General features: G+C 35.9%; 1 protein-coding gene across 6 annotated transcripts in view; it reads right to left on the reverse strand.

The window, feature by feature from the left end:
* LOC105465254 (exocyst complex component 6B) overlaps nucleotides 1-21,688 on the reverse strand; it is a 676,825-nt gene that overhangs the window by 175,172 nt on the left and 479,965 nt on the right. For all 6 annotated transcript variants that reach the window (XM_011713573.3, XM_071076900.1, XM_071076905.1 and 3 more), the window contains one exon: nucleotides 677-750. In XM_011713573.3, coding sequence (XP_011711875.1) covers nucleotides 677-750 — 74 coding nt within the window. The remainder of the gene's footprint in view (nucleotides 1-676; nucleotides 751-21,688) is intronic.

The raw sequence follows: 21,688 nt of genomic DNA on the forward strand, positions 1-21,688 counted from the left end.
ATCTGCAAGAAACAGTCCTATAGAATGACTGGTTCTATCTAATGGGCTTGCCAAAGCTCAGGTATGCCCAAGTACCAGCTTTCATCACATTACTTTAATAGGGTTAGCATGACTGGTCCAGGCCTTTTCTAATCATCTTCAAAAACGACCACTTAGTTACCCATGACTGACCAGATTCTACAAAGGAGGAGGCGGGAAGACTTAAGGCAGCAGGAAAAAGTCAACAAACCAAACCAACAATCTAGAATGTAAAATATTTCATTTTCTTAAATGCTACTGGCCACATTATCTACAAACAAAACTTCTCCAAGCAGGCAGTCTCTGCATCAGTGCACCTGCTTAGCATTGGTTTGCTGAGTTATCTTTTTGCTATGTCTGCAAAAGCCAACAACAGCACAATGGGTCGCATCACTTGAGGGTCACTTGAGTCCCTCTACTCTGGGTCCCCCCTCCCACCGCCGCCTTCCCTTTTACCCACAAAACCTTTAACTCCACCATAGCTAAGGATCCCAGATAGCTAAATAAAAGAGGTGGCCTCAAATACAGGGAAAACCCTTAGGTCTCCAATGTGAATCGCCAATGCCGATCCCCCTCCCTTCCCCTTTTCCTTAAGACCTGATGGTCTTCAGTCACACATCTTAAAAGAAAAACAAAAAACAAAAACACAAAGACTTACTTGTCTCAAGTCGATGAAGGCCAACTGCAGCGTGTCCTCCTGGAACCCAGGCACCGGGCCGGATCTGGCAAACTCTGTGGGAAAGAAAAGAGGATAAAAAGCGCCTTTAACTAACCATGGACAGGGAGATTGGCAGACGGATGACAGGGAAGACAAGAGAAGCTGGGGGAGAGGAGGACCAAGCTTCTAAGGAGTCATGTCTCTCTCCCTTCAGCTTCTTTGTTTGCCCTTCAAAATTCGTGTCATCAAAACACCATTAATTCCAGCATCCTGACAGCAAGGAAACTGTACTAATTCGACCTGAAATTTATTCCCATGAGCTGCGCTGGGCTTCAGAGTATTTGTTTTGTGAATGGACAAACAACTTGCAGAGGAGGAGGGAGTGGGGGAGAGAAAAAAGTTTTTCCTCTCAACACAATAAAATCTTCAGCTGTGAAACTCTTTTCAGTTCCGAAAGCTATTTATATTTTAGATCGCTGAAGGAATTTTCTAATTTCACGCTTGTCACCTCATTCCCCAAGCATTTATCAAAAAATATTCCCTGCCACATCATTAATTATTCCCTCACTGATTATTTGTATTATCTCATGACTGCATTATTGCCCGCCTCCCCCCTCCGACCCACACACACATACACACACACCCCAGAAGCAGAGGCTATCCCAATCCATGGCTTGGCTTTTGAGCAAAGGAATATTTACAGATATGAAAAGGTCCATCTGAATAAATCTCACTGCAAAACTTAGGGAACATTTGCACGTGTCTGTCCTTCTAGCGTATTCTTTGTCCTTGACTTCTACTTCCATTCCACTCTCAAAAATTCTTTCTTCTTCCTCTACCCCAATTTAATCTTAGCCTGAAGAGACTACATGAATACTATCTGCAATTTACAGTGGCGCCTTGGGTACATGCTCAGTTTATGACTCTGGCTTCTATGTCATTAACAAGAAGATGGCTGTACAGGGATATAGGGACAAAAACTAGTAACACTTAAGAATGTCAAATTTTATTGTCCCTGAGCCCTGCTTATTATGAAATCAAAAGGTCTTAAGTTCCCTATACAGACACACACACACATGCACATACACACACATGCCAAATTCAAAAGTTGGGCAGTTAGACTATTCTTCAATTCTTTCTATGAAGCCCACAGCCAATCTCCTATTTACCTCAAAAACAACTCAAGTGTCTGTTCAAAGCAAATATGAAAAGGAATGTTTTCCTTCAAATTATATTTCTATCCAGGACTGAATTTAAGAAACTATACAGAGTTGGTATCATATTCTTCTTTTGGAATCAATAAAATTTATCAAGATATTTGCATATATGTCTAGAAAATTACTTCCAACTACTAGTGGCTGGATAGATTCAAATGGTAATTTGCGAACAAGGTTAGGAACTTCTGTTCTTTAAAAATATTTTCCATTTGGGGGCTTCTCAGACATAGCATTTCATAAAACCCTTGCCCCACTTTTAAAAATAATGCTAATGACTTAGTTTGCAGGAATTATGAGAACATTACACAAAATGAAATTTAAAGCAATTTATTAAACTAATTAAAATATAGCACAGATGTATTAAACAACAATATACACAATTCTTATTGTAGACATTTAAAATTAAAAATGCCTCTTTTTTTATTTTAATGAGATAAACTATATGGCATGCTTAGCAGTACTAAAGCTTCTACTTGCTTTGGTAAGAAAATTCAAATGCCATACATAAATTAATTCTGTTGTATATTGCCCAAGTGATAAAACTTTTTTAAAAGAGTAAAATGCTGGCCAGGCACGGTGGCCCACGCCTATAATCCCAGCACTTTGGGAGGCCAAGGCGAGTGAATCACCTGAGATCAGGAGTTTGCGACCAGCCTGACTAATGTGTTGAAATTCCGTCTCTACTAAATACAAACAAATTAGCCAGGCATGGTGACACATGCCTGTAATCTGAGCTACTTGGGAGGCTGATACAGGAGAATCACTTGTACCTGGGAGGCAGAGGTTGCAGTGAGCCGAGATCGCGTCATTGCACTCCAGCCTGGGCAACAAGAACAAAACTCAGTCTCAAAAAAAAAAAAAAAAAAAGTAAAATTCTAAAACTGTATGATGATTTTATGAAGGCTATGTTAATAAAAAGCTTGATATAATCCATTTTTTATATCTACAATAGCCAATATCTGTGATAACCTTGTATACAGGAGCTATTCGAGTTAAATGTACAATTTTCCCATACTATGCTCCTGTTAATAGCAATTCTTTGAATTACAGCCACAGCTATTCTTTTTGACTGCTTGGATTGTTAGGTAGTCAGCTAAAATTAGCTTCCCATACTTGATAGTTTCTCCCAAGGATGATGGATTGTCACACTTGGCACTGCATAACTCAAGTCTATGCTGTATCACTCGAAGCATCTGAAGACTTCTCTGTCAGTACAAACCCTACTTGTGTCAAAATGGCAGCAATTATCAAGATGTTCTGCCGTCCTATATATGTCCAACTCAACGGAATCACCTGTCTGAATGCTTGGAAGCTGGCTACACATTCTTGAATTTCCTTATTGGGCATGCTCCCTCGGGCTAACAGATTAAGCTGATGAAACAATTTAGGAATCTGGATGTGATACGCATTTAGTTCTCAGAGTCACTTTATTGACCTCATTTTTATGACACACTGAATCTTCCAGGTTCCCAAAGGATATAATGACCTTTTAGGCTTGATTGCCCCTTTTATAAATCAAGGAATCAAAGAATGACAGTTGCATCAGGTATGACAAAGTAAAGAAATTAATTTTCACATATAGCTTATGGAAATGTCTGATGAGTATATATTCAACCTCATATTTGTATTTTTTCTCATTGCTTTATGTATATAATTCTTGTCTTCTCACATAGATAGCAAACTCCTTAGGGATAAAGACCATTTCACAAAACCAAATATCCACTCAAAATAGTAGATGTTCAACCAATATTGTGTTTTAATTAAATAAGTTACACAAATAGCAAGATTCATTGGTCACATGTGCTCTTCACTGCCAATGAAAATCTCTGGATTGTAATAGGTAAGGGGTCCTTAATCTGAGTATCAATAAACAGGCTTTAGGAATTCATGAGCTCCCTAAAATTATATGCACATTGATTAAAGGGATGGGCTTTGGAGCAATAAAAATCAGAATTTGAATCCCAGCTTTCCACTTAGTAACTCTATGGACTTACACAATTTACTTAACCTCTTTACACTTCAATATCTTTATCTAAAAAATGAAGATAATAGAACATTCCTTATAGTGCTCCTATGAGGATTAAACAGAATAACACATGTGAAGCAGTTGGCAGAGTGCCTAGCATATCATAATTGAGTATCATTATAATTAGTTTTTTAGTGTAAATATGAATTTCTCTGCAAAGAAGGTTCATAGCTTACACTGAATTCTCAGAGGATTGGTAGCTCAAAAAAGGTTAAGAAACACTGTTCTATATCAAGGACAAAACATAAGAAAAAAATTCAGCGATGGCTCAGTGATGAGTTAGTGACTTGGCATTGCTAATTTATTTATAGGCACTATTTAATTACTTCCTTTAAAGGAAATTGATATTATTAACTACTAGTGTTCTAGCTACAGCATAGTAATTTTCATTAGTATTTTTTAAAAATTTAATAAATGTATAAAATAGGTATTTTGTAACTTTGTGTCTCAATATGCCCTCAGAAATATGATTAACTTTTAAAATATATTAAAAATGTTAATAGCATTAGAAAGTGCGAATATTTTTTAAAATAAAGGAGAATTTGTATACACTCTAATTTCAACTATATAAAATATAATATGCATAGAAAACATGATAGTAAGCACTCACGTCATAATGTTACCCCAGGCTGCTACAGACAGGAAGGTTATGAGGGTTTGTTTTTCTTCTTTATATTTTATAAACTTTAAAAAGAAATACAGACCACTTTTGTAACCTGAGAGAAGGAAATGGAAGAACACACACAAACACATACACATTATGTAGTGGAGCTCATATTGCAGTACTTTCCCTAGTAACAAGAAATATAATTTGTTCAAGATTTAGCATTACTGGCAACTAGGATCGGTCTGTAAACCCAAATTCTCAGATGCTACTTGATAGAAAGAAGAGGAAAACTACCACATGAGAGAGGGGCAGGAGGCTCCCAGTCTCTTGTAATATGCTGATGCATCCTCAAATTGATTATATGTACACACAAGAAGCCTCTCTTTAGAGCTTTTAATTAAAATTGTCCTTCTCTGACATAATAAGAAAGAGAAATACATGCAATATTGGCCAAGTGAAACCAACGGATACATAGGTCACAATGGAAATTCCCTTTCTGGACTTATCTTTGCAATCCAGAATTTTTAGTAGGTTTTCAGTATCTAAGTGATCCAAGCCAGTACCAGAGATTCTGAAGCACTGGCAAGGAAATCAAGGTACTTGCTCCACTCAACGCAGAACCAAACCCTACCTTTGACCAATTCATGTTACGGGGAGACTGAATCAAAGTTCAGTGAGACTAGCAAGGTGGCTTCTTCTTGGGAAACTTGTTCAGGATAGAAGAGCCTCCGACAGGTACCAACCCATTCTCCAAGAAAGCTTGGCTCTTCCCAGTAGTTCTGCCCTGCTCCTGTCCAATCATGCATGGTAGAAACTCACAGAATCAAAGCTGATATCAGGAACTGACTCCAAGATACCATTTGCAAATGTGCAAAATCTTTCAATGAGGAAACTGCCAATTCATTTGAAATTTATGAAGGAAATATTTTCACTTAAAAAGTTAAAAGGAGGTATACAAAATTGCAGGAAAGAAGGCATATTGTTAGTAAATGAATCAGAGGAGAAAGAAAATCACTAATATACTTTACTTGCCAAATATCTAACTCTTCATATTCTCATACACACAAAAATCTATGAGATACGGTAGTCATTTTAAAAAACTATCAATTTTTCAAAAATATGCTATAATTTTATATTTCTAATAATCTTCACATTATAATGAAGTTACCAGAGGGAGAAAAGGAAGGATTCCACCCATTTCAAAATGCTTTCTAGACTTCTTGTAGGCTGATCTTAAAATTAACAAATTCTGTCACTTAGTCAAGGGGAAAGAAACAAATTAACTTTAATTTGGTACATTCACACTTGGCTAAAGAAAGCAACATATAAAAAGAGCACAGAATACTAAATTAGAATAAAATGGTAGAGTGAGAGTTAGGAGGGGCCTTGAGAAGTCAAAATAACTGCATTAGTCTATAATCTATATATGTAGATAGGACATTTGGGAGTTTATCAAAAGAAGGCTGTGAGAAAAAATATAAAGCTAATTTTTCTAAATCTTTGCAAAATGCCATAGAACAAGAAGAGTTTTCAAAGTAAGATGAACAAGGTAAAATGTATTTCAGAAAAGCAAAACTAGCACAATGTCTGGCAAGTATATAAAATAGCAATTTTGGGAGAAAAAATAACTTGTTCAAATAGGAAGAAGGTGAAAAGACAATCTGCAAAATGTTAACAAGAGGTTCCTAGATAACATCAGTATACTATTGTTTCCAGTAAACTTCCAGTTTAGACAATGGACACGATAGCATCACCTGCTCTTGCTGAATGGATTAGGGATTTGGTTTTGGCCAAAATGCCAGAGAATTAGGGGAAAAAAGCATAAAAGCCTAAGCTATACTAGCTACTTGTTTATAGCTTAAGATCATGTTAGGTCACATGTGTTTTCTTCGTGGGAATGAAAAAATAAGAGCTGTTGTTGCTGTATTAACATAATGGTTTCCTGGTATCTGGCTCCCTGGAGCAACAGATGAAGGGTATGCTAGACTATGAAGTGTCTAGGGAAGCCAAGCCTTCTTGCATCACATCACAGTGGTTCCACTAAGCTAATTACAGAAAGGAGTTGATGTACTCCATAGGGAATCCAATTCAGATCCTACTGGTCAGAGAAAGGATGGCCAGAAGATAAGGAAGTAAGAACAAAGGGAGAACAATGTCAAGGAGAGAGAAAAGGAGGAGGAGGTGGAGGTGGAAAGGAAAAGCTCCTTGGAGATTCATCTGAGTATACTTGTCTAAGTGTGCTTGTATGGACATGTAATCATACAAAATAGATACCATTAATTATCTAGGGTAAGACTGTATGATGTAAATTATTCTTTGCCTTTTTATATTTTAAATATGAAACTCACTAGATCTCCAACTTCGAGAAAGACAAGGGGCTGTAGGACATTGTGCCTATAATGAACAATACCGTACTGTATATTGTACACCTAAAAATTTAAGAGGGCAGATGTCATATACGTGTTCTTACCACGATTTTAAAAAGAATATGCACAAATCATGTCTGGCAAAGGACTTGTATCCAGAACATGTAATACATTACTACAATAGACTCGTGTTAGCCTTAAGGACACAACAGACTGATAATGAAAGGATGAAGAAAGACATTCCATGGCAATGATAATTAGAAGTTTTGTCTTATATCAGACAAAATACACTTTTTGGTAAAAATCTGTCACAAAAGACAAAGAAGGTAATGATATAATGATAAAGGAATCAATTCATCAGGAGGATATGGACCTAAAATTGGAACACTTAATACATGAAGCAAATATTAACAGAGCAGAAAGGAGAAATACAGCAATATGATGACAGGGGACTTCAATACCACATTTTTAACAGTGGATAGATCATCCAGACAGAAAATCAATAAGAAAACATCAGATTTGAACAACACTATAGACCAAATGAACCTACCAAATACATAAGAACATTCCACCCAACGGTAGTAGAATATATATTTTTCTCAAGTGCTCAGAGAACACTCTACAGGATAGGTCATATGCTGAGTCACAAAACATGTCTTAACAAATTTAACATGACTGTAATCATCTTAAGTACCTTTCTGAGCATAATCGTATATAAAACCAGAAATCAATAATAAGAAGTTATAAAAACTCAGAAATATGTGGAAATTAAACAACACCCTTCTAAATAACCAATGGGTCAAATAAGAAATTAAAAAGGGAATAAAAATATATTGAGACAAATAAAAACAGAAACACAATATATCAAAACTTATGGGATGCATAAAAAGCAATTTTAAGAGGGAAGTTGATTTTTATTAGAATTTATTAGGTATCAGAATTATAGATATTTATTAATACCTACATTAAGGAAAATAAAAGTTCTCAAATCAACAACCTAACTTCACACATCAAGGAACTACAAAAAGAACAAACTAAGCACAAAATTAGAAGGAAGGAAATGATAAAGATCAGAGCATAATAAATGAAATAGAGACTAGAAAAAAATAGAAAAGATCAATAAAACTAAGAGTTAGCTTTCTTGAAAAGATAAACAAAATTTACAAGCCCTTAGCTTGAGCAAAGGACCTAAATAGACATTTTTCCAAAAAAGACATACAAATGACTATTGGGTATATGAAATAGTGCTCAAAATCACAAGTTATCAGAGAAATGCAAATCAAACCACAATAAGATAAACCATCCTACAACTTGTAAGGATGGCTATCATCAAAAATACAAGCCATAACAAACACTGGTGAGGGTGTGGAAAAAAAGAAATCCTTGTATACTGTTATTGGGAATGTAAATAAGTGCAGCCATTTTGGTAAAGAGAATGAAGGTTCCTCAGAATATTAAAATGAGTCAGGTGTAGTTGCTTCTGTCATCCCAGCTACTCAGAATGCTGAGGTGGGAGGATTGCTTGAGGATAAGACCAGCCTGGGCAATATAGCGAGACACTGTGTCTCTGAAAATATTAACAACAACAACAAAAAACCAAAACCAAAAAACAATGAAAAGAAAAATAATTAAAACTATAGTTACCGTATGATCCAGTAATCCCACTTCTGGGTATATAGCCAAAGGAAATGAAATCAGTATCTCAAAGAGATATCTTCCCTCCCGTGTTCACCACAGCATTTATATTCATACTCACATTAGCCATGAAAGCAACTTAAGTGCCCATTAATGGTCAATGGAGAAAGAAAATGTTGTATATACACAATGGAATACTATTAAGCCTAGTGTGGGGAATCTTTCACCTCCTTGGTTAACTTCTAAATACTAAATTTTAGGTTAATAATTTTTCTAATGTATTATTCTCTTAAATAAAAAACAAAAAGAAGGCTGGGCACGGTGGCTTACTTCTGTAATCTCAGAACTTTGGGAGGCCAAGGCGGGTGGATCACTCAAGGCCAGGAGTTCAAGACCAGCCTGGCCAACATGGTGAAACCCCATCTCTACTAAAAATACAAAAAGTTAGCCGGGCGTGGTGACACACACCTCTAGTTCCGGCTGCTTGGGAGGCTGCGGCACAAGAATTGCTTGAACTCAGGAGGTGGAGGCTGCAGTGCGCCAAGATCATGCCACTGCACTCCAACCTGAGCAACAGAGTGAGACTGTCTCAAAACAAACAAACAAAACAAAAAGAAGTTGCCAACCATTGTGATAATAATACTAGCTTTTATAATTGCCCATGCATGTACCTTGACTGAGATCTTCATTTATTCATATGGCTTCAAGTGACTGTCTAGTGTGCTTCCATTTCACTTTGTAGGATTCCCTTGGGCATTTATTGCAGGGCAGGTCTAGTAGGAAAGAAGTTCCTTAGCTTCTATTTATCTGGTAGTGTCTTAATTTCTCCCTCACTTGAAGGATAATTTTTTTCAGATATGTATATAAAATTACAGATTATATATAAAATTATATGTATAAAATTACATATACATATCTGGAAATATATATATTGATAGGTTTTTTTTCTAGTACTTTGGATATATTGACCTACTGCATCTGGCCTCCAAAGTTTGTAATAAAAAAATCTACAAATCTTATTAAGGATCCTTTGTATGTAATGAGTCTTGTAAGCACCAAAACAGAAATGCTTACAAAGAGTCTTGTAAGATCCTTCAGTTCATTTAAATTGGAGTTCTTCTGGCATGTTTATATTCATATTTTTCAGGAAATCTAGAAAATTTTACAGTCATTATTTCTTGAAATATTCTCTCTACCCATTTCTCTCTCCTCCTTGAGGACTTCCAAATGGCTAGATTGGCCCATTTGATGGGTCTCACATGTCCCTTAGGTTCTGTTTACTTTTTTCTATCATTTTTCTTTCTGTTCCTTACCCAATAATCTCCATTGCCTTATCATCCCATTCATTGATTCTTTTTTGTTTCTGCTCAAATCTACCTTTGAATCCCTTTAGTCCAATTTTCATTTGTTATTGTACTTTTCAGCTCCAAAATTTCTTTTTTGTTTCTTTTTAGGTTTTGTATCTCTTTATTGCTATTTCTAGTTTGCTCATACATCATTTCCATGAATTTCCTCACATCTTTCTTTAGGTCTTTGAACATCTTTAAGAGAGTTGTTTTAAAGTCTTTGTCTAGTAGATCCACCATCAGGTCGTTTCCAGGAGCAGTTTCTGTCGATTTACTTTTTTTTTTTTTTTTTGCATTGCGTGGGCAATACATGATACTTTCCTGTTTCTTTGTATTTCTTGTGATTTTTAATTGAAAACTGGACATTTGAATCTAATAATATGGCAACTTTGGAAAAAATATCCTTCCCCTTCTCTAGGACTTGCTGTTTTTTGTTACTGTTTTTGTTGATTTTTTTTGTTGATTGTTATAGACCATGTCTATGGCAAGGATCAGCCTGATATGTAAACTTCAGGTCCTCTCACATCTTTTCTGAGCAGGTGCCTTTCTCTGGACCTCTACAGTTAGTTTCTAATTTTCTCCAATTATGCAATTGCTTTTGAATGTCTTAGTCTTTAATGTTTGGCTCCCAAATGGGGAAAAAGAAAAAAGAATGAAGAGAAGTAGGGAGAATAAAAGCATGAGCCCTTTAAATCTCCTGACATCACTTTAGCCAGAGGAGCAGGAGCGAACAACAATCCTGGGAAAACAAAAAAGAATGATCGCCCATCTCTGTCTGAACCTCTGTGATTAGAAGCAGCATTCAGCAATCAGAAGACAATTACCCAATATTTGGAGGACAAGGTCATTTTGCCCACTCTGGCTGCCACAAGTTGTGTGTAAGCTGCTTTGGGAACACATGCACAATTGCTTGCCATGGGATTGGGGTTGCGGATGGGTAGCTATTAGTGTACCAAGAAATAAAATTGATTAAAGTTAACCACACTTTAATGTCCAAGCCTTCCTCTGGAAGTTGCAAGCGTTTAATAGACTCTGCAGTTCCAAAATAGTTACATCAGATAAATTCTGCCAGGGTAATTATTGCTTAGGTGGGAAAACTGATTCCTGGTACTTCCTATTTTTCCTAAACATACTCTTATCGTCAACCCAGTAATTGCATTGCTTGGTATTACTCAAATGAGTTGAAAACTTATGTCCACATAGGAATCTGGGAATGGATGTTTAGAGCAGCTGTATTTATAATTCCCAAATCTGGAAGCAACCAAGATGTCCTTTAGTAGGTGAATGGATAAATAAACGATGTTATTTCCAGAAAAGGGAATATTATTTAGTACTAAAAAGAAATGGGCTATCAAGCTATGAAAAAACATAAAAGAACCTAAAATGCATATTACTAAATGACAGAAGCTAATAAAAAAGGCTACATATTGTATGATTCCAACTATATGACATTCTAGATAAGGGAAAATTATGGAAATAGTAAAGGATCAGGGCTTGCTAGGAGACAGAAGAAAGGGAGGGATGAATAGGTGCAAAACAGAGGATTTTTTAGGACAATGAAACTAATCTCTATAAAATTACAGTGGCAGATTCATGTTACTATACATTTGTCCAAACCCATTAGAATGTACAACACAAAGAGTGAACCCTAATGTAAACTACAGATTTTGGGTAACAAGGATGTGTCAATGTAGGTTCACTGATTATAACAAATGTGCCACTCTTGTGCAGGGTGTTGATGTGGAGGAAGCTATACATGTGGTAGAGCAGGGAGTATATTAGAACTCTGTACTTTCCACCCAATTTTGCTGGAAACCTAAAACTGTTCTAAAAAGTACAGTCTGCTAAAAAAAATTATGTATAAAAATGGCAGAGGAAAGTGAAGGCTAACTCTAACATATTCTCAAAGGTGTTTTATTTAGTAGGAAATGTGATTAAAATTGATAATAATGAAGTCTAATAGCAAATGCTGAACCAGTACTCCAAATGTATTTATAAATTTTCTCTAAAGTTCCATTCTCCTATCTTCTTACAATTGAGAACTAAGACAGACAGACATGGCTTTTTAATTAAACAAGGAATTAATCTCCCATAAATGAGAAGATAGCCACAAGCACGAAGAGTCCTTCCTGCTGCTGCTAAATAAACAGGCAGATCAATCTCCATCTGGCTGTACCATGTGCATTGAGAAGAAATGAGGATATAGGCACTTGCAGTGAGTGACTAATGTTAATGACAACATACATTTACCTGGAGAGAGGCATTGTTTTAAGAGGAATAAACCTAGAAAACTGGAGAAGCTTATTTCTATGTCTTGCCTAACATATAAGAATAATCAGTAAATAAGGAAATTAGTGGGTTGAATCTCAAAAAGTAAACTAAAAAACAATTTCATTTCAAAATTCAAAAAAACAGAGATGATTATCATTTTCTACCAGTTCATGGAGTCCATGGGCAGTTCATGGAGTCCATGAAGTACCGCTTTTCATCTAAGGAAATATTCTAAATGATGGATACGACTATTTTAGCTATATTCACTGAATTAAATGAGTAAGTTTTTCAATGTGTGGTTCCTTATAAAGGAGGAAGAGTTAAAGAAAGTAAAGAATATAAGAAATGGCAGAACAATAGCAGGCTATATGGCATTGGATTTTCCCTTAGTCTTCCATAGACAAATAATAGCCAAGGATAACAAAGATGTTCTAGGTTTTCAACCTACAATCTGAGGATCCCAAGATGAAAGGAGTATTTGTAATTGCTGAAGACTTTTGTATTAATAGATTTTAAAAGGTCAAAAAAGTTAAGTCAGTGAACTAGTTACAATCTAATCCCTTTAAATCTATTATTTCAATATGCAACTCCCACTCTACAATATCAAAAACAAATACTCACTTTTCACATTCCTTTGTATACATATAAAATATTCTTTTCATTAAAATACATAGATCTATGTAAAGTCACAATTTTCCTCCAAGGTTCCCAAATGCATCACAATTTTTCAAAATAAAGGTCAATTTCACCATATATCTTTTAAAATAAGGCCTCTCCCGTTGGCAATCAGCAGTGCTTCTGTGCATAATCTCTAGGAAAGATGAAGATCTGCCATGAAAGGGGTGGGCTTCCTGAGAGATGAGAAAGACTGGTGTTCCAAAGCAGTAACTTTATATCCTTGATATTTTTACTATGCTTTTAAGAACTTAATTTTATCCATGTGTTCGTTCAGCACTGACTATTCTGCCACATGAACATATATCCGAAGCTATGGCTATCTGAAATTTTACATTGAGAAAGCATTCTGTAGGACATTTAACAGAACAGTGAAAATCAATTCTCTAGAAAAGCACTGTCTAAATAGAAATGTAAACCACATGAGTAATTTTTAGATTTCTAGAAGACACATTACAAAAAGAAACAAGTAAAATTAATTTTAAAATTAAGAATATATTTTGTTTAACTCAATATATCAAAAATATAATTTCAACATGAAATTAATATTTTCAAAATTATTGAGATATTTTGTATTTTTTCAAAATCCGGTATGTACTTTATACTTACAGCATATGTCATTTTCTGACTACCCACAATTTAAGTGCGCAACAGCCTTTTGTGGCTGGTAGCAATAGTACTGAACATCGTAGCTCTAGATGACATTGATTATAACAAATGGAAACCAAAATGAAGTATGTAAAGAATGACTTAAGATTTTGGAATGACAAGGAAAGGGCACTGCCAAAACCCGTAGCAATATGAATTCTATTTTTTTATTGGCTATGAAATTGGAATTGAAGCAAATGTCCATGATACTGCACTATGGCCTCTTCTGTTAGTCTATTCAGGCTGTTATAATAAAATACCATACAGTGGGGAGTTTATAAAAAACAGAAATTTATTTCTCACAGTTCTGGGATGGGAACTCCAAGATCAAGGCACCTACAGATTCAGTGTCTAATCGGGCCTGTGTTCTGGTTTATAGATAACACCTACTTATTGTAGGCTCACACGTAGAAGGTGTAAGGGATCTCTCTGGGGTCCCTTTTGTAAGGGCACTAATCCTATTTACAAGGTCTCTGTCCTCATGACCTAACCTAAAGGCCCCACCTCCTAATATGGTTGCCTTGAAGTTTAGGATTTCAACATATGAATTTTGGGGGAACATAAATATTCAGGTCATAGGACTTTTGTTCAGTTCCCATTATGAGAAAATTCTCTTAGTATTTGGAACTTTAAAAATGTTGCCCTCTTAGATAATGAGAGAGCTATATATTTTGTATATGCTTCAACATGTTTGTCAGTACATTTTTATTATGTCTCTACAAATCCTTTACTTGTATTCTTGCCTTCATCTCATTTTTGCTTTCTTATATCTAATTTATTCATTTTTCAAATTTATAGTGTTGAAAGTGGTCACAAATCACTTGGAAAGCGTAGGATATAACGTTTTTAAAATTACGACAGTTGATCAGCATATAAGTTTCAGGACAAAACTCTCTGCCTCAGTTTCCTCAGCCAATGATGACAGTAGCAAATTTGAGCAACAACTGCAAATACTGCAAATTGTTTTATAAGTGTACAATATAAAATAAATGCTGATCGTTAACAAGAAAAATATTAAGACTAATGTTCAGGACTCTTGAGCAAGGTGGAGGTATGGCATACGTTACAAAAAATGCTGAGAGTGAGAAAATTATAAAGGTAGGTTCCACATGGGGCGTTTCTTAGGTTAAAAGAGCTACATTTTTTTAAAAGTCAGTGTGACCCATTCCAAGCTGAAAGGAGATAATGTTTCTCTCATATATATTTCATATATGGTCTTACAATCTGCTAGCAAAACTTAGTCTCATACTCCAAATTAATGTCCACAGAAAATGAACATATCATTGGCTGAGATAATGGGGATTCTAGCCCTTTTAGAATTTATTAGCTATGTGACCCTAGGCCAAACATGTAAGTTCTCAGTGCCAGATGTCTCAGCTGTAAAATGAAGATAATAATATTTCACTTGTTTAAAGCTATGGGACTGAATTGAATATACTCTTGAGGTCGGTGATATAATAAGGAATATATCTGGTCTTTGTCCCTGGATCCTGGCATAGAGCTTCAAAAACTCATGGAATTTCCTGAGTGATGGAATACCTTTTGTTATTTATAATGAGCTCCTTTAGGCAATATCTGAGTTTATGTTAATGAGGTAACTGATGGCGGGGCCTTAGAGAATCTGAAGGGAGGGGCTGGCCATACCATAAAGACCAATTATGGAATTGAACAGTTGGAGCTTTGAGCTCCATCCCTGACCTCCAGGACGCGAGAAGTACTGGAGATTGAGCTCAATCATGTAACTAATGATTTAATCAATCTTGCCTATGTAATAAAACCCCATATAAAAACTCTGGACACTAAAACACAGTGTGGTTTCCTGACTGATGAAAACACTGATAAGCTGAGAGGGAGACACACTCAGATTCCATGAGGAGAGGACATGGATGATCGCTATACTCCCCACCTCAGTCAAGCCCTATGTGTCTCTTTCATTTGGTTGTTCCTAAGTTGTATCCTTTATAATAAAACTATAATTGTAAGTACACAGCTTTCAGTGAGTTCTGTGTGTTGTTCTAGCAAATTATTGAAACTGAAGGGATTGTGGCAAGTCTTAGTCTGTGGCTGGCTAGGCAGAAGTGCAGGTGGCCTGAGGACACCGGAGACTTGCAACTGGAGTCTGAAGTGGGGCAGTCTTGTCGGACTGACCCCCCTGTTTGTGGGGTCTCTGCTAACTCTGGGAAGTTACAGTTAGATTGAATTGTAGGATACTCAGTTGGTGTCAGGGAATTGTGGTCAGAACATAAAGTCCAATCCAGATTAAGGGCAGTACAACTTGATATGGGGTCCATTTTAATAAGTAGGTTATAGCCAAATATGTCCCAGCAAAAGTAATTGTGAAAACTATTGGCCTTGGATGCAATAAAACAACAACATGCATTTTTATCTACATGGCCACCTCTTCAATGAATTGAAAAATTAAATATATTATATTAAAACAGTCTTCGTTAGACTTCATTAGCAACCATTTTTGATAATGGCATAGTAAAACATTATGCATATCTTTCCTGGAAGAAGTTAACATTTTCTATATTGTCTAGTTTTCCTTCTTTGCTTCATGGAATTGTTCTAGGATTAGCTGATAATTTTTACCCCCAATATAGAATTTTAATGTAAAGTATTAAAACAATGATCTAACATCCAGGCTAAATTTATGCAATTAGATCAATATTAACATAGATAACAAACAGTCTGTCATTCTGCTTATAAAGGCTAATGAATTTATTCTCAGAGGTCAAGAGCTAAGACTTAGGATCCATCTTATTAGAGAATATAAACTTGGGACTAAGAGCTCAGTTTGATGTGGTGTTTTCCCTTTTCTCTTTTCCTAAAACAAACAAATTTTTAAAAATAAAAAGGAGAAGAGAATCTCTGCCAATGAAACCTGAGACCTTAAGCTGGTAGTTATTAGGTAAGGCGTCAAAGATTTGACTTCAGACACAACAGGAGCTCTAAAGGAAGCATCAGGCATTTGAACTCTTAGGTACTGCAGAGAGAAGGAGATTGGTGTTTAAAGGGAATTTAGATTAGTTTGAGGAAAAGGAAATGAACTTTTTCTCAAGGTACATAAGCAACTTCTTTCCATGATAGACTGGTGCTTTTTAAGGAATATCTTAAGTGCCAGTAAGTATAGAGCATAAATGAGCATTTCAAGTATTAAAAGCAGCCCTGTCTTTAAAACGTTCCTTGTTGAAAAAGCCCTCACAAATGCTTTTGTAGGGGAGAGTCAAGAACCTCACCCTTTCCCCTGGTTAATTGTCTGGGCAGGGGATCATGCTACACCTTGTTTCCATCCATTGACGGGCAGACAGCTGAGAAAGAGATTCCAGTGAGTCAGAGGGGAAGGGCAGGCCTCAAGCAGTCTGACAGCTGGATTTGGTAAAAAAGTGAGCAGACCTGAAATTCTCCAGAAAGGTACATCATTCAGAATGAAAGGGGAGAGAATGACAGAAAGAAGAAAAAGTTTATTAGGAAAATTTTACTGATGCCTACAAAGAAAACAAATTAAAAATAATTTCTCTTTATTTGTGGTCCCATTATATGTTTGGTGTTATTTACAATTAAACAGTTCATAGTCATTTGGCTTAACAATAGCGACATAAGAAAAGTGACCACTGAACTTCTCAGAGGAAGTGAAATAAATACCTTGTTTCCTCCCTTTCAAATCAATTTCTGAAAGACTTGTTTACAAACACTGACTCACCATCTTTATCTTCCATTCATTCCTCAACTCTGCAATCTGGTTTCCACCACCCTACTTCCACTAAAACTACTCTTTCTTTGGCTTCCTTCTTACTAAAGCAACACTTTTTATGTCCTTAGGCCATTTACATATAACCTGTAATATTTGGGACATGCTTATACTGTAAAGTAATTTGTTTACCTGAAATTCATTTTTTCCCCTGAACTTTAAATTTAATCAGGCATCCTGTTTTTTATCTGGCAACCCTACTTATAACTGGTTTCTACATCTAGTCTTGGCCTCTCTCCTACGAATTTATTACACTGTTGCTATAATTATTTTTCCAAAGTAGAAATGATCATGACACTCTCATACCTAAAACATAAACAGCTCTCAGTATTCTTAGAATAAAGTATATGCTTCTTAATACATCTTGCAAGATCTAACAATAACTTATCTTTCCATGAATTCCTTATGACTACCCTACTTCATTTCATCCTATTCTCTAGTCAAAATGAACTAGTTTTAGTTCTCTAATTTAAGATAACTCTTCAGTATGCTCTTTATTTTCTCTCACAATTTGTACATACTACTGCCTTTCAGAACACACTTCCTAACCAACTTCATCACCCTTGAATGGGTAATACCTAGTCATCTAGTCCAATTGGGGATTTTAGTGCAACCCATTTACATATAACAAATTACTGAAAAAATTATGAAAGGGATTAGCTGAGTTGCACAAATTCATAGCTATTAGTGGTTAAACAAAAACAAAAACACAGGCCTCAATTCACCCATCCAAATGTACATTATCCCACTATTGATCCTACCATACCATCTGCTCCTTCCAGAAAAGGAGTAGAAAATAGAAGGAAAATAGAGTCAGCTACCAGCATAGAACATTAAAGGCAAGGCTTTAAAAAGTCTATACACTGACTTACTAGCTCTTGGAACTTCAGGCTTTCTAAATGGAAGTGTTGGCAATGATATTTTCTTCAGTTTTTCTAAATTTCGATCTCAGAAATATGCAATTGAGAATGCTAAGGTGATATTTGGGTTTTTTCTCTCTCTCCTTTTCTTTCTTTCATGCACATAAATGCAAATAGATTAAAGAGAAAGAAAGAGGACAAATGTTAATACTTGTAATACTAAAAGTAGATTAAATATACGATTTAATTAAAACAGCATAATCCAAATCAGAATCTGTTAAACGCTGGCATGCTGGAGTGAGTAATGATGCAAAGGCATACTTTTTAAAATGTCTTACTTAAAAAAAAAAAGTCTTATAAAAGGACTGTAATCAATTTTTTTTGAGATGTATAAGGTGTTATTCTACCTTGCACAGTAGATGGATTAAAATGTTATGGGAACTTCTTGTAGACCTGAGTAGAAATCTGTTAACTTGCAACAATTAAAACAATTTCTAAATAGACATGGTATTTAATATGGTTTCCCGGTTTATACCCCATAAAAGAGCTCAATTAATATAAACAGTTTACTGATGTCAGCCCTAACAACATGAAGCGAGGGCCAAAAAATATATTAAATGTACTAGTGTAAACACTGGGAGACAAAAAAGAGCAGCGAATGCATCAGAAATTCTTGGGAGATTGGGGCATACTACGAACATTAGGATTTTGGCCTACATGGGTGAAAGGAAGAACAAATGGCTTGATGGAAGGAGGGGCACCAGTGCTAAATAAGTAAAATAATTTTCAGCTGAGGTGATGTTTGGAGTTAGTTGATAGAGCAGAAAGAGATGACCACACACTGCCCTTGAGCTAATGGTAAGGTCTCCGGTTTGGAATGATGATTAAGATGGGTTGTTCTTTCTACTGGCTCATTTATCCCTGAGAATGCTTCTGTGTGTTTTCAAGCAAATTATGAGGATCAATCTCCACAATGAAAACTTTATATTTTATTTTATTTTATTTTATTTTTGAGATGGAGTCTCACTCTATCACCCAGGCTGGAGTGCAGTGGTGCCATCTCGGCACACTACAACCTCTGCCTCCCAGGTTCAAACGATCCTCCTGACTCAGCCTCCCGAGTAGCTGGATACAGGCACCCACTACCATGCCCAACTACTTTTTTTGTACTTTTAGTAGAGACTGGGTTTCACCATGTTGGCCAGGCTGGTTTCAAACTCCTGACCTCAAGTGATCCAACTGCCTCAGCCTCCCAAAGTGCTAACATTACAAGCATGAGCTACCATGCCCAGCTGTAATGAAAATTTTAAATAATCGTTTCTTAAAATTTCTAGTAAAAAAATCAACAGTAAAAAGGCTTTGGAAATTAAGAAAATCCTACAACATACTACTTTAACTGTGACAAAACATGTTTTACCAAGTCTGGAATCAGGGTCAAGTGATATGAAAATAGTAATAACCACAGCATACTGTTCTTCTTTGAAATGGCATTACTTATTCTTTCTGGTCCATGAAACTTAAGGTGTAGAAGGTCTCAAAGTTGCAAAAAATAAGAAATGAAATCTGAAACAATTAAAGTTGAAAATGCAGAGAAAGAGGGATGGAGCAGCAAGCTTGGGACAACAACTAAAAAATAAATTTGTCCCTCTCCTTTTCAAAACCATGTATCAGGAAAATGGTCTTTTAGAAACTATTAGTTGAATAAGTTAGATCTTCTACTGCCAATGGCTTCCCCACCCCAATATCCCTTGAAATAAAACCAGAAGGAAACAGCTAAACAGTTTCAAAGAGCAACCAGCCACTGTCTGTAGCTAGAGATGGAATAAGTACCATATTTACCAAACAGCCAGACAGCATTTCAGGGTATTGAGGGAACTTGCCACAGAAAAGAAGTTCATTTGTGAATTACGATCTTTCATGTAGTAGGTCCTTTGTACTCCCTCATCACGAACATTCGCAGCATCCAAGGTAAGTTCTGCTACCAGAAACAGTACTTTGTTTTTGTTGGCCAATCTCTGAAAGTCAATAGCATGGCTTGACAATGATGTATGTCAAGGTTAGAGCAGCATGATCCATCTCCATTTTCTTGACAGGGATGGCATCTTAGGCCAAGATAAGGAGGAACAGGTTGCTTGCCCCCGCTGTTCAGGTTGGCAGCACCTACTATCAAATGACCAGGTATCTGGCAATGGGCTCAGAGAAACAATGACTGCCTTTTCTTCTGGAATTCAAGGAACTTCAGCCTATAAACTAAAATAACTGCTGAGTGGGCACTACTCATTGACCCATGTCTGAGAAAAGCCCTCTCAGAGAGTATAGGGTCCATCATCTGTGGTCAAAAAGAAGTGACACTGCCATTTTAATGGCCAGGAGGGCTTCTATTTGGGTTCTCCATAGCTAAGAAACGCATATCATAAAAGCACAGCACCTAGCAAGGACAAGCCTTGTAGGCATGGTAAGATAAGAGCAAACAAAGCAGAGCTTTTGTACTGCCTATTTTTGACGACAAAAAGATTTGCAGTTTGTGTACTTCCCACACCATTCACCATTTTAGATTTAAGAATCCAAACTCAATCGTGCTTTTAAAAAGAGCTGGTAAGGGCCTGGGAGGTGGAGGAGAGACCATCTATAAATTTCCAAAGAAGCTTTTACATAAGTTGATTGAGAGCTGTGTGCCTGAAAAAATGATACAAGACTATGGTCGCTATTTTCATCCTACACATTCCTACTGCACTTGAGTTTTAGGTATAATTTCTTATATAAAATATCTGCAGTGTGCCAGCTCCTACAGAGAAAACAAGGAACACAGAGAATGAATGAACTATTGACTACTGTATGCATATATACACACACTCATATATATATAATTGCCAACTTAATCATTCTCCTTTGTAAATCTATATGTTTCATTGCAATTATTAAATTCAAATGAGAATTTTGAAACACTAATACAGAACAAAACTGAAAAAAAGGAAACCAAATGATAAAATGAATGAAGAGGGTATGCACTAACAAAGATTGGCAACTCAAATCCCTATATATTTCCAGTAGAGAATGAAAGCATTATTGTAAAAAATATAAAATATTTCTCTGATTCCATTAACCAGTCGGGCAAGCAAAAGAGAAAATTCATTAGCCATGGAGCTTTTCTCATAAAGCAAGTTATAGTCTTCATGATTTTAAAGCAATAACAACTAACTATCCTTAGATTTTCACATGTGCAGTGCACTGCAAATTGTAGAAAACAAGTTTATTTTTCTGCACACAAATTTGAAGTCTATCATCAATCTTTTGACCTTAATGTTTCTCAGATTGGAGACAGCAAAAAGCAGCAGCTTATTTTACAATTATAATTCAGAAGGATGAGGCTAAGGATAGCAGGTAAGGGATTGAAAATTATTGATACTGAAACACACAACATGTCCTTCAGTAGTCCACCCATAGGAAATTTGCATTTTAAAGCACTATAAATTCTCTAACAAAAGGGACATCTGTTATTTTCATTTAACCTAGTAGATGAAGTTTAAAATTTTATTGGGTTCAAACTTCCTCCATTTGTCTCTCTTTAAACCTTACATTCTTAAGACTGCTCTCTTTTAATTCTTGAGGA

The sequence above is a fragment of the Macaca nemestrina genome, chromosome 13 (assembly GCF_043159975.1).
Source record: "Macaca nemestrina isolate mMacNem1 chromosome 13, mMacNem.hap1, whole genome shotgun sequence".
Classification (NCBI taxonomy): domain Eukaryota; kingdom Metazoa; phylum Chordata; class Mammalia; order Primates; family Cercopithecidae; genus Macaca; species Macaca nemestrina.